The sequence below is a fragment of the Neoarius graeffei genome, chromosome 12 (assembly GCF_027579695.1).
Source record: "Neoarius graeffei isolate fNeoGra1 chromosome 12, fNeoGra1.pri, whole genome shotgun sequence".
NCBI lineage: Eukaryota > Metazoa > Chordata > Actinopteri > Siluriformes > Ariidae > Neoarius > Neoarius graeffei.
In genome coordinates, this window is record NC_083580.1 from 70917802 (window position 1) to 70932383 (window position 14582).

Sequence of the window (14582 nt, forward strand, 5' to 3'; positions counted from 1 at the left end):
TACAGGTCGTGTCATGCCTCTGATTTGCAGTTGGTGTTAGGTTTCAGTGTTGTCCACCATGTTTATATTACATACAGAAAGGACAGCTGTGTGGACAGGGGGTGCAATTACACACTTTTTATAGTCCGCCACAATGAAAAATAGTCGTTTTTGTTTGGGGTTTTTTTTGGCCTAAAGCAGGGGTGTCCAAACTGATCCATAAAGGGCCGTGTGGCTGCCGGTTTTCATTCCAGCCATGCAGCAGCACACCTGACTTGGCTCATTCAATCAACTGAACTGTCTTCACACAGTCAAATACTTGCAGCCACACCCACCCTTGATTAAAGGGTGGGTGTGTCAGTTGATTGAATAAGCCAAATCAGGGTGCTGCTGCATGGCTGGAATGAAAACCTGCAGCCACATGGCCCTTTATGGATCAGTTTGGACACCCCTGGCCTAAAGGCTCAAGGAACAAAACCCAGAAACAAATGGTATTTTACTAGAAATGACCATAATCATTCTTAATTATGATTTTTTTTCTGTCTATACTTCTAGATTATTTTGGATCATCACTTCATGTATAGCAATGTTACTTTGAAGTCACATACACTTGTGTTCAAAATAATAGCAGTCCAACACGACTAACCAGATCAATCACTGTTTTTGGTGGAAATTATATTACTACATGGCAAATAATTTACCAGTAGGTGTAGTAGAGTCATAGAAAACCAACAGACCCAACATTCATGATATGCATGCTCCTGAGTCTGTGTAATCGAACAATTAAGTGAAAGGGACGTGTTCAAAATAATAGCAGTGTGGAGTTTAATTAGTGAGATCATTCATTCTGTGAAAACAGATGTCAGTCAGGTGGCACTAATTTAAGGATGAAGCCAGCACATGTTGTACATGCATTTCTCTCTGAAAACATGAGAAACATGGGTCGTTCCAGACATTGTTCAGAAGAACAGCGTGCTTTGATTAAAACGTTGATTGAAGAGGTAAAACGTATACTGTAAAGAAGTGCAGAAAATGATGGGCTGCTCAGCTAAAATGATCTCCAGTGCTTTAAAATGGACAGCAAAGCCAGAGAGACGTGGAAGAAAACAGAAGACTACCATTCGAATGGATCAAAGAATAGCCAGAATGGCAAAGACTCAGCCAATGATCAGCTCCAGGGTGATCAAAGACGGTCTGAAGTTACCTGTGAGTACTGTGACAATTAGAAGATGCCTGTGTGAAGCTAATCTATCGGCAAGAAGCTCCCGCGAAGTTCCACTGTTTAAAAAAAAAAAAGACATGCTGAAGAGGATACAATTTGCCAAAGAACACATCGACTGGCCTAAAGAGAAATGGAAAAACATTTTGTGGACTGATGAAAGTAAAATTGTTCTTTTTGGGTCCAAGAGCCGCAGACAGTTCTTCAGACGACCCCCAAACACTGAATTCAAGCCACAGTACACTCTGAAGACAGTGAAGCATGGTGGTGCAAGCATCATGATATGGGAATGTTTCTCTTACTGTGGTGTTGGGCCCATTTATCGCATACCAGGGATCATGGATCAGTTTGCATATATCAAAATACTTGGTCATGTTGCCTTATGCTGAAGAGGAAATGCCCTTGAAATGGGTGTTTCAACAAGACAACGACCCCAAACACACCAGTAAGCGAGCAGCATCAGGGTTCAAGACCAACAAAATGAAAGTTATGGAGTGGCCAGCCCAATCCCCGGACCTTAATCTGATAAACTTGTGGGGTGACATCAAAAATGCTGTTTCTGAGGCAAAACCAAGAAATGCAGAGGAATTGTGGAATGTTGTCAAATCATCCTGGGCTGGAATACCTGTTCACAGGTGCCAGAAGTTCTCAGAAACCGTGGTTATACAACTAAATATTAGTTTAGTGATTCACAGGAATATTAAATCCTTAAGATTTTTTCAGTTTATACAGTAAATATTTGGAGTTTGTAATGAAAAATGCAGACACTGCTTTTTTTTTGAACAGCCCAATGTTCATTTTTCTTCATTTTCTGTAAAGTAATTAAAATATTGATACATTTTTCTTCATGTTTTGATGTAGAATATAATGTGCAGTGTTCCCAATGCATGGAAATAAAAACTATTATAAGGATTTTGAGCACAACTGTAAATACAGAAACATTAAAATGCTGCAAACAGATTTTTCTTTTCTTTGATTTCTGATAACTCACGGACATCAGTAAACAGGGCGGCACGGTGGTGTAGTGGTTAGCGCTGTCGCCTCACAGCAAGAAGGTCCTGGGTTTGAGCCCCGTGGCCGGCGAGGGCTTTTCTGTGTGGAGTTTGCATGTTCTCCCCGTGTCCGTGTGGGTTTCCTCCGGGTGCTCCGGTTTTCCCCACAGTCCAAAGACATGCAGGTTAGGTTAACTGGTGACTCTAAATTGACCGTAGGTGTGAATGTGAGTGTGAATGGTTGTCTGTGTCTATGTGTCAGCTCTGTGATGACCTGGCGACTTGTCCAGGGTGTACCCCGCCTTTCGCCCGTAGTCAGCTGGGATAGGCTCCAGCTTGCCTGCGACCCTGTAGAACAGGATAAAGCGGCTAGAGATAATGAGAATGATGCATAATAAAATACACAACACGTACACTTTTTTTTTTTTTTTTCGGAAAAGTGCTTATCCAATATATCAACCATTGTAAGTGATGAATCTTAAGTCTGGGATAAACTGTGATCTCTAAATAGATACTGAAGCACATAGTTAATTTTGGGTGTCATGTAGCCTGATGTGCACCAGCATAAAGATCACCCATGATTCAAGGTTGGCTTTGATTCAACATTACAATGTGATCACAAGCTTTGGAGTTCCATCCATCCATTATCTGTAACTGATTATCCTGTGCAGGGTCTTAAGCAAGCTGGAGCCTATCCTAGCTGACTATGGGCGAGAGGCGGGGTACACCCTGGACAAGTTGCCAGGTTATCGCAGGGCTGATGCTTTGAGACAAACAATTCTCACACTCATTCAAACCTACGGTCGATCTAGAGCCACCAATTAGCCTAACCTGCATGTCTTTGGACTGTGGCGGGAAACCCGTGCAGACATGGAGAGAACATGCAAACTCCACACAGAAAGGCTCTCGTTGGCTACTGGACTCAAACCCAGAACCTTCTTGCTGTGAGGTGACCGTACGAACCACTACACCACTGTACCACCTAGCTTTGGAGTTGACGTTGCATTTTATGAATGTGATCAATGATTCTTCAGCTGCACAGGTTCAGGGTTCAACTTCTCACACCACCAAACTTCAACATGAACTGCTGGACCCTGTGCTCTAACCTCATCTGTCGAAGCTAGGATGTGTATTGTACTATACAACACATGAGACTGTCAATAAAGCTGCCTTTTTCAAATATAACTGCTTTTTTTTTTTAAGCCCAGAAGACACTTATTATTGGTAAATCAAGTCTGTCTGTGTGGGTTTCTTCCACAGTTCAAAGACATGCAGTTAGGTTAACATGAGGCGGCATGGTGGTGTAGTGGTTACTGTCATCTCGCAGCAAGAAGGTCCTGGGTTCGAGCCCAGTGGCCGACGAGGGCCTTTCTGTGTGAAGTTCGCATGTTCTCCCCGTGTCTGCGTGGGTTTCCCCCAAAGTCCAAAGACATGCAGGTTAGGCTAATTGGTGACACTAAGTTGGACTGTGTGTGAGAATGGTGGTTTGCCCTGCGATAATCTGGCGACTTGTCCAGGGCGTATCCCCCTTCTTGCCCATAGTCAGCTGGGATAGGCTCTAGTTTGCCTGCGACCCTGTAGAACAGGATAAGTGGCTATAGATGATGGATGAATGGGGTAGCCTTGGGCTGAAGTGCCCTTGAGCAAGGTACCGAACCCCGACTGCTCCCCGGGTGCTGTAGTGTGGCTGCCCACTGCTCTGGATGTGTGTGTGTGTGTTCACTGCTTCAGATGGGTTAAATGCAGAGGATGAAACCCACTGTGCTTGAAGTGTGCATGTACACTGTAAAAAAAGAATAGTTGAGAATACTTGAAATTTCAAGGCAACCGTCTGCATTAAGAATTTTATGTTTTGCCAACGATGCGCCCATGATAATCCAAACTATGATAACACTGTTATCTTTATTAAGAATTCTTAATTAACTCAATTTTCAATTCCTCATTCTGCCAACATAGATTTCTCTTTTTGCTGAACAGTGGCATTCACAGTAGTACAAAAAGGCAATTGAGGTTATCACAAGTTTTTTGGGGGGCTTTTTTCACCTTTATTTGGATAGGACAGTGTAGAGACAGGAAATGAGCGGGAGAGAGAGACAGGGAGGGATCAGGACATGACCTTGGGTCGGAATCGAACCCAGGTCGCCGGATTTATGGTATGGCACCTTATCCACCTGAGCCATGAACTTCAACTGGAGAGAGAACCACATTGCCCAGCCCTTGCATTTGGAAGAGGAAACCCCGTGTCTTGGTCATTAAGAGCATGCGCTGAATAAACACCTGTGGCAATTATGTATTTTCAATTCAGATTATTCACTATTGTATATTTACACATCATTGAGGTGCACCCTATCAGTTTGATGTGGATTTTTCTGTTTGTTAATAATTATTCATATTTTCTTGTCCATTCAATTGTGAATATGGAATTACTTGAACAAAGCGTAATTCTATTTTTTACAGTGTAACAAAGGTTCTTTAAAAGTAGTGTATATGATGATACACCTTTAGGAAGAGTCCATGTTTGGCCGAGCAATATCAATGAATATTATTGAAAAAGAATAAAAAGCTTTATAATTATACAAATTTTACTATTCGTTTCATGAGCTATCTGATCTGAGGGGGTTTGTGGAACATGTCATTTTGCAGTTAAAGGGAGCAGTGGCTGGAGGGGAAAAAAAAGAGTTTAAAAGTAAGACATTAAAGTTTAGTGGTAAAAGGGACAGTTGATTTCTCTGTGGGGGTAAAAAAAAAAAAGATTAAAAAGAAATTGCAGTAACGTGATGCTGTTACACAATGACAGCAATAAATAAAACATGGCGTCATGATTAGGCTCCGCCCATCAGTACGGGTTCTAATATTGCGCGCGGGCTGGAGTCAACAACATTGTGTTTGTAGAACACAGCACAGACAGGTCGGGTGCGCTGACTCCAGGAACGACGGACAGAACTCAAAACCTGAAGTGTCAGCTGGTCGCTTTTCCCAGTTCCACTGCTCAGCCTTGTTTAGTCCGCTTTCCCCGAGCAGAGGTCATGTCGAGCTGCCCCATTCCCAGCCGAGCTGCTTCGAACCCACAGTGTTGGACTTCTCTGCCCGACTCCTACAGCCAGACCCCGGGCGGTACCGTGTTCTCCACCACTCCTGGAGGCAAGTAGCCACTCTGACCTGATGTCTTTATCCAGATAAGAGCTTTATTCTCTCATCTAAAGTGTTAATTAAATAAAGAACGAGTTGCTTTGGGGATTCGAACGCAACCGGTTCAATCCTTTTTGCGCGACGCCGACAAGTCAGTGCGCGCTCCCGTCGAAGAAGTTTCCATGGGATATTTTAACATAATTTTCCAAAATAGTGACTGCATGTCACCAGATCTCTTCAAAGACGTCTGAAAGCCTGTTTCCGAAGTCGCAGTACGTCATAATGACTGTCTTTATAATAATCTCCTGTCATAATTATGACTTAAGCCATAGTAATAAGAACATTCTTAAAAGTATGACTTAATCTCTGGTTATGAGAGTAACTCATTATGGGAATTACCTCAAGTTATGAGACCTTCAGTCGTAATTGAGATAGTAAGTCATGATTGAGATTTTTTTCTCATAATAATGTCACAATTATGAAATACTGAATCATAATTCTGAACAAATGTATTATTATTATTATACCAACACAAAGACTGTACAGTATAACAAAATAATAGACAATTGTGCATAGACCGGGAATACCAGAGATGTGTAATGAACAAAGGGAAAAGGTAGTTGTTGTTTTTTTAGATTGCAAAATAAATCCTTCAGTGACTTTTATCCAGTGTCAGTGATTTTGTACCAGTCAAAAGTTTGTACACCCCGCCCATACATAGATTTTTCTACACTGAAGACATCAAAACTATGAAACGTATGGAATTATGTAGAAAACAAAAAGTGTTAAAAGTTCCATATTTTAGATTATTCAAAATAAAACCATTTAGCCCCCCCCCCCCCCTTTTTTTTTTTTCCTTTTCGTTTTTCCTTTACCCCAACACACACACACACAGGCTACAGGAATAACAAACAGGACAAAAAGTCAGGGATATTAAAAAAAAAATTAGAACAGAGATAATAGAAACAAAAAAGCAGGAAAGATGCACCGTAAACAGTTTAAAAAATAAATTATCTCCTTGAGATATTAAGTCATTATTGTGAGAAGTCACCATTATAATGATGGTGGAAACAAACTTTCATAGATGAGAGTAATCCAAAAACCGCACAATAATTTTCACATCAAGTGTTTTCCTGTTTATTAGGAAACGGCTTAATTTGTTAAATTTATCACTTTTTTATTTTTAAATCATAACAGCTGTTTACCATCAAAAGAATGATTAAAACTGAAAGTTTCCTGCTGAGTTTTATCCCCTTATCATCCACTGGCGTGCACAGACATTTTGGGGGGCAAGTGCTCTGGGGGGAAAAAAGGGCACTTTTTTGCGCATGTGGAACATCTTATTATAAAAGTCTGAGATTTAACCCTCCTCTTGTGTTCGGGTCGCCACTGACCCGTTTTAGTTTTTAAAGGTGTAAAACAACCACTTAATGTTAATTTATTACATCAAGGCTTTTTGACTTTGCCAGGAATCTCTAGTTGAACAAAATAGAAAAAGAAATTTTTGTTTTCCTAAATCTGAAAATGGTCTAGCAAAAAATATAATACTTATGTGCAGTTGTTTCTGTATGTGACGGGCTACTTCACGACAAAATAATTACAGCTTGGGCTTAGAGGGCAAACAATACATTTTCACTCGATTCATGTGTTACCTGGCTGGTGGGGCAGGGGAAGAGCTGACTGACTGCCCGATGTGTTGTCTGTGCTACGACAAGGCCGTGGCTTCCAGGACGCTATGCTGCTGCAATCTCACATTGAATGCACTGCATGCTTGTTCACGTGACAGAGCAAGAGAGACAGAGGTCCGGTGTGTGCGCGGAGGGGGCACACATCAGGACATTATTTTCACACACGCTTTTAATGCCGCGGCTTTTCTAAAAGATCATGTCGACATTGGCCTCAGTAAACTGTAAAAAAAAAAAAATTCAAAAGGGCACTTTTTTGGACAGAGGGGCAGGTGCTTGAGCACCACCTCGTGTCTATCTGTGCACGCCACTGTTATCATCCATCCGTTATCTGTAGCCACTTATCCTGTTCTACAGGAAGGCAAGCTGGAGCCTATCCCAGGTGACTATGGGCAAGAGGCGGGGTACACCCTGGACAAGTTGCCAGGTCATCACAGGGCTGACACATAGAGACAAACAACCATTCACACCTACGGTCAATTTAGAGTCACCAGTTAACCTAACCTGCATGTCTTTGGACTGTGGGGGAAACCAGAGCACCCGGAGGAAACCCACGCAGACACGGGGAGAACATGCAAACTCTGCACAGAAAGGCCCTCGCCAGCCGCTGGGCTCAAACCCAGAACCTTCTTGCTGTGAGGCAACAGTGCTAACCACTACACCACCATTATCTTATTACATAAAATAATCTAACATGACTTAAAGATGCAATAATTTATTTATTTATTTTTCTTAACTGTGGAAATAACCTGAAATATATATAGAACATGATTTAAAAAAAAAAAAAAAATATATATATATATATATATATATATATATATATATATATATATATATATATATATGTCATAAACTTTAGTCTATTAAGTGCCTGAGAAATCCCATTTGGAAAACTGATTTCCAGTCCTGAATACTTGTTTGTGGTTGGATGAGCCATGAGTGTCAGTCGGACACTCTGTAGGCCACTTTAGATCCTGGTCTGGGGTGGAGCTTCATGAACATGGGTGAGTTTGGGAGTAAAAAAAAACATTTCAAATATCAAACTCACGTAAGCTGGTTTTACACTGAGTGATTCCTGCAGCTTTTTACAAATATGAGTTGTCCCATCATGTGAGATGATCAGACTGTATGAGAACGTGTTCTTCATGTCTGATTAAACAATAAAGATGGCTAGTGTTCTGCCATACTGAGTGCACAGTGATGCAGCTCTTCAACTGGAAAACAAAAATAATTTCACATTCAAGAAAACATCTTGCAAATAAACAAATTGAGCTAAAAGTCGGTCTTTATATCCATCCTTTATAAAAAAGCTGCATGTTGAATTTGTTCTTAACGATATAACCAATAAAGTGATGAAAATAGACAGGGCTATTTTTTTTGTGCGTGATATCATTTTCCATGAGTACAGCGGAGGTGTACAAGTGCATGCTATACTAGACTCATCTCATCTCATTATCTCTAGCCGCTTTATCCTGTCCTACAGGGTCACAGGCAAGCTGGAGCCTATCCCAGCTGACTACCGGCGAAAGGCGGGGTACACCCTGGACAAGTCGCCAGGTCATCACAGGGCTGACACATAGACACAGACAACCATTCACACTCACATTCACACCTACGGTCAATTTAGAGTCACCAGTTAACCTAACCTGCATGTCTTTGGACTGTGGGGGAAACCGGAGCACCCGGAGGAAACCCACGCGGACACGGGGAGAACATGCAAACTCTGCACAGAAAGGCCCTCGCCGGCCCCGAACCCGGACCTTCTTGCTGTGAGGCGACAGCGCTAACCACTACACCACCGTGCCGCCTGCTATACTAGACTATAGTATAAAATTATGGTCTAGCGTGACTTCTTTGTCAAGTTTTTACATTTCTCCACAAAAAATATGGCAATGCAGTATTAAAAAAGGAATCAGAATAAAGTAGTGGCTAGTTTGTATAAAAAAAAAAAGTTTACCTGCTTCCATCTGTTTGATGTGTGACATAGTATGCTGTCGGTGTTTTGTAGCTAAACAAAGTTGAGATCACGTCTGGCTTCAGTTGTCATTTCTGCCTCGTCTCGCTTCTTCTCAGTAATTTATTTATTTCATCCAAGTCCTCCACAAAACAATCTTCTGTAAAATGCTCACTGCACAATTTGCTGCTTTTTCCAGGAGTAAAGTTTTCTCGCTTTACTTGCTGAAGCCACTCGACCAAACGTCTTGGATCCAGTACGGAACGAGGAAGACGTACGAAATCCTACGTCATGCAGCGTCACCCTCGTTTTCGTCTCCTAATACATCCATGTATCTGGCTAATCCAGTATGGTCGCACCCAGGGAAATGGCCCAACAGACTGATGTTACAACTTTAACGTGTTTGAAGCTAAATCTGGTTAATTTTTTGTCTAGAACATCTTGTATTAATGTATAACGATGACCTTTCATAACCCCCTAATTTCAGAATTTCCTGCTTAATCGCTTTAAATAAACTCCTTGAACAGAGCATTTGTATGCAAGTTGGCCAGCTCCACACCTGGAAGCTGTAATTTGTTTTTTTTTTCTTTGCATATCGCATTCCTTTTTGTCCTGTGATGAATTAAGTGATGAGGCATTATAAAGACATTCTCTCTGCTGCCACAATTAAAAAATGGGTACCCTATGGGTCCATGTGGCTCCTGCTTATAAAGAAAATTTTTTCTGATCTCATGTCCATATAGTAAATTAGCATATATACATGTTATTAATGATATTCGCGTCATCTCTTGCAAGCAGCATCAGGGCTTGTAGTATTTTGGTTACCAATTTTCTTTTGAGATCTCCTCTCATTATCTCTAGCCGCTTTATCCTGTCCTACAGGGTCACAGGCAAGCTGGAGCCTATCCCAGCTGACTACGGGCGAAAGGCGGGGTACACCCTGGACAAGTCGCCAGGTCATCACAGGGCTGACACAGAGACAAACAACCATTCACACTCACATTCACACCTACGGTCAATCCAGAGTCACCAGTTAACCTAACCTGCATGTCTTTGGACTGTGGGGGAAACCGGAGCACCCGGAGGAAACCCACGCGGACACGGGGAGAACATGCAAACTCCTCACAGAAAGGCCCTTGCCGGCCACAAGTGTAGTGTAAAGACTAAAAAAAAATTAAAGCGAATAGCAGAAGTTTGATATCGGCTTCTCAATATATCGGCCAAAAAGCTAAAAAAAAAAATACAAAACCTTTCATTTGACCTTTCAGAATGACCAAACAAAAGCTGTGATAAGGTAAATTTTCTTTAAATAAACACCACTTGATATCGAATCAGTAGCCTTGGCGAACCACGAGGTGAATTTCGAAATTCACCTCGTGGTTCGCCGAGGCTACTGATTCGATATCAAGTGGTGTTTATTTAAAGAAAATTTACCTTATCACAGCTTTTGTTTGGTCATTCTGAAAGGTCAAATGAAAGTTTTTTTTTTTTTTAAAGCTATCTGCCTATTATCTTCCAATACTACGAAGTTATAACGAAGTTTCTCTTATTTCATTTTTGGTTCTGATTGATTATGAAGTTTATCAAGGAGTAGAATGGGTAATCGAACTTGATCAGGATAAGTGTGGATTGGTTACGAAGTTTCACTATTGTTACGCTCATTCTTACAACACGATGGCATAGTGGCTACTGCTATCTGTGGCAGTCACAGGGTTGTAAAAAGCCCATCCAGTTATTGCCATGATCGGATGGCCTACCTGCCTGTCTACTTTCCTGCGCGCACTGCCCGTGCATTCGTTGCATGTGACCCAGAGTCTTTCACAAGGCTAGGTAGACATATTGCTAAACTAGCGAGCTACTCAACAACTGTGAGGACTAACAATAGCCATGTTCATTGTTTACATTCATTATGATAATGTTAGGTTTTTTTCTGACATGTGAATGAGACACGAGTTAGTTGAATATGACAACGACTCTCTACAGCTCCCCCCCAGTACTCTCTCTCATGGACTTAACCTCCAGCAGTAATCAGGTGGTGCGCGTTCATATGTTTTAGAGGAGTGGTCCTTGTTCTTGCATCTAAACCACCAATGGGGAGCATGTAGCAATCTAAAATTAGCCAGTTCGTTTTGGTTTTACTAAGCTAACCAATATCATAATTGAGTAGAGAAGTTAAACCTCATGCAGTTAGAGTACTGGATAAATTTGTCCTTGCTGCCAGTACAGTGCTCTATAATCATGTTTCCTTTCTCTCTGCGGTGTTTGGTGTTCTTCGGGCAGCACAGATCAGATAAACAGAACTGTTGTGTCTTCAAATCTTGACTCCACAGTACTTCAATGAGCCCTTCTCTTTCTGGTTACTTGTTATGCAACATGTTTTTTGTATATCCTTCAACTGAACACTGTGCACACTTTGGAAAGCACAGTGAAATGCAAATCAAGGCCAAGCACCTTGCCCCCTGTAGATGCCATGATTGTGTTTAACTCGATCTTGCACACAGAAGCAATTCAAGAATGATGCATGTTGGCGTTCTTTTGATTATTTAAACGCCGTTCTTTTCAGGGACAAGAATCATCTATAATAGGAATTTTCTCCTGGAATTCCGCAACTCGCCAATTGCACGAACTCCACCGTGTTGTCTCCCTCACATTCCGGGTGTCACCATGCCGTCCGCACACCCACTGGACAAGGTGTTGGAGCAGAACGAGGACTGTAAAGACCTCCCTGGTGAGACTCTTGTCCTCTTGTTTTTGTATTGTGTTTACTTTTGTTTCACGTTTGTGAATACTTTATTTACTCTGAACTCAATTATAATGGATGTCTAAGGGATGTTGGTAAATAAATGATTAAAAAAAAAATGCGAACACACGACTTCACCGATAAAGGGCTTGGCGTGAGCCGGACATGGTGTTGATGCGCCATTGGACATGGTGTTGGTTTTATGTGTCTACATTGGTAACACTCAAACTTTTACATGAAAGTAATCAGCATAGAAACTGCCATTAGACCAGGGGTTGATTAAAATACCGAAAAACTATACTCAAGATGTCAAAACGTTACTCCATTAAATGGGGAAGTGTCCAACCAAAAAGCTACTCCAATCTAAAAGTTACTCGAGTATGGAAAAAAATAATTTCCCTTACCATTTATTTCCTCTCCAATATGATTGCTTGCAAATTTCCACCCACCAGCTATAAATCGAGGCTTCTTCCAAGACGCATGAAGCCAGCCAACCGTATCTTTCCAAACTCCTCTCATGATGCGACTCAAGGCAGCGTAACACCGAAGAAAGCGATATCTGCCCTCTTCCACATACCTGAACATATAGATGGCTTTTGATTGGCTAGTCTCACTGTGATTGATTGACATGGCAGAGAGTGTATGCTCCTCCCATCCATAGAGCATGGGACGAGTACAAGTGTTCAATTTCAACACTGATGTAAAGTAAAAAGTACAATTACTCAAGTGTTTTCTTAACTTGGCCTTCCAACATAAGTGAGTTTTTGGAGTAAATCCATTTTTTCCTTCTTTCCCCTCAGGAAAGGGAAACTTGTTAATCACTAACATAATCTTGCAGTGAATAGACAATTTTGTGCCTCTTAAATTGCCCTTATAACACCCTGATTTCTGGCAGAGGGCAGCATTCATAAATGTTCACTTCTACTTCATGTTGCCCATTTCTCTTAATCTGAAGGTCACCTTTTGTGAGGCCTAGGTAAATAATTGTTTTGGTGGGGTTTTTTTCATGACACAAGCAAACAAAAATACATGTGATTTCTTGGCAAGTTGGTTCCTGTAACCTTGCTGTGTACTATACACCACGTGCAGGGAGGAGTCACTATTTCCAGGCTCTGAACTCACACTACTTTCTCTCTCTACAGCTGATGACAGTCAGTTCATCCTGGACATCTGATGGTGCGATACGGCTCCTGTGGAGAAGTTGTCTGTTGCACTCATGATCTGGGAAACCATGGGGTTCTTCTTCTGTGAAACACCCATGCTGTTTTGTGTTGTGTCGTATTGAAAAATGAAATGCACCGGGATTGTGGAAGATTATGGGTGGGAATTTGATAATTTCAGTTATCAAAAGGCAAAATTCTGCTTTATTTAATTACAACTTTCCACTCATCTGAAAGATGGTATTATAATGAGTTGGGATTTTTTCCAATAAAGATTTTTATACTGCTTCTCCAGTGGGTTGAAGTGGAGAGTTAAAACTCTGTTAGGGTGATTTAGTCAGTACCTCGGGGTTTTTTTTTTTTTTGGTAAACTTTCTGTATTTACTACCTTTCTATTATGTTTTAATTCTCATCTCATCTCATTATCTCTAGCCGCTTTATCCTTCTACAGGGTCGCAGGCAAGCTGGAGCCTGTCCCAGCTGACTACGGGCGAAAGGCGGGGTACACCCTGGACAAGTCACCAGGTCATCACAGGGCTGACACATAGACAGACAACCATTCACACTCACATTCACACCTACGGTCAATTTAGAGTCACCAGTTAACCTAACCTGCATGTCTTTGGACTGTGGGGGAAACCGGAGCACCCGGAGGAAACCCACGTGGACACGGGGAGAACATGCAAACTCCACACAGAAAGGCCCTCGCCAGCCCCGAGGCTCGAACCCAGGACCTTCTTGCTGTGAGGCGACAGCGCTAACCACTACACCACCGTGCCGCCCCTAAAACAGGAAAATATGATTTAAAAAAGAAATTATGTATACTGTATATTAGATATTGTAGAATATAGATTTTTTTATTATAGATATTTAGATTATAGACAGATATTCTATATTATGATACATACAGAACACTTTTTCGATGGAATAAAAACGTGTTCTATTCCCTTCTTGCGGGTTTCATTCATTTGGCTTGATAGCATGCAATATTGTTAGCATATCGCTTATCCTATGTGTATTACGTCACTCTACCCAATGGATGAGCATTGAATATGGTTTACAATATTGCATGGTTGCCAAGACAACATGACGTCACATGTCAGAGACGTAAAACTTCTGCACTAGCAAGCGACTGTGACAATTTGTAAACAAACATGGCCACTAAGTTTGCTTTTGTTAAATACAGAAGATTGAGAGAATTTTGAAAGAGAAAGACGCATTGAACACCTGAAAGGAATGTATGTATGTATAATATGTAGTGATGGATTGCCATGCCGTAGCCATAGTAACTATTTATGAACCATCTTCTCCCTTTCACTGTACAGCATTGAACACACCAATCCCTGTACTCAATGCCACATTCTATCTCTGCCCATTCTTCTGACTCCCTGTAATGGTATTGGATACAGAGATGATACCGGATACCAAATACAGTGACGTCACGACTGTGCTTTAAACCCGCGGCGGAATCGAAATTCCTTCTCCCTGTTCTGGCCAGTTCCTTTGGGCGGCACGGTGGTGTAGTGGCTAGCACTGTTGCCTCACAGCAAGAAGGTTCTGGGTTCAAGCCCAGTGGTCGGCGGGGGCCTTTCTGTGTGGAGTTTGCATGTTCTCCCCATGTCTGCGTGGGTTTCCTCTGGGTGCTCCAGTTTCCCCCACAGTCCAAAGACATGCAGTTAGATTCACGTGGGGCGGCCTTGGCCTGAAGTGCCCTTGAGCAAGGT

The 14582-nt window shown here is 41.7% G+C and overlaps 1 protein-coding gene across 1 annotated transcript; it reads left to right on the forward strand.

The window, feature by feature from the left end:
• The first annotated feature begins 5085 nt into the window (after positions 1 to 5085).
• On the forward strand, positions 5086 to 13486 carry eif4ebp3 (eukaryotic translation initiation factor 4E binding protein 3). Its single transcript, XM_060935212.1, has 3 exons — positions 5086 to 5331; positions 11522 to 11686; positions 12841 to 13486. The coding sequence occupies exons 1-3, from the start codon at positions 5217 to 5219 to the stop codon at positions 12870 to 12872; spliced, it is 312 nt and encodes a 103-aa protein (XP_060791195.1). The 5' UTR covers positions 5086 to 5216; the 3' UTR covers positions 12873 to 13486.
• The last annotated feature ends 1096 nt before the right edge of the window (positions 13487 to 14582 follow it).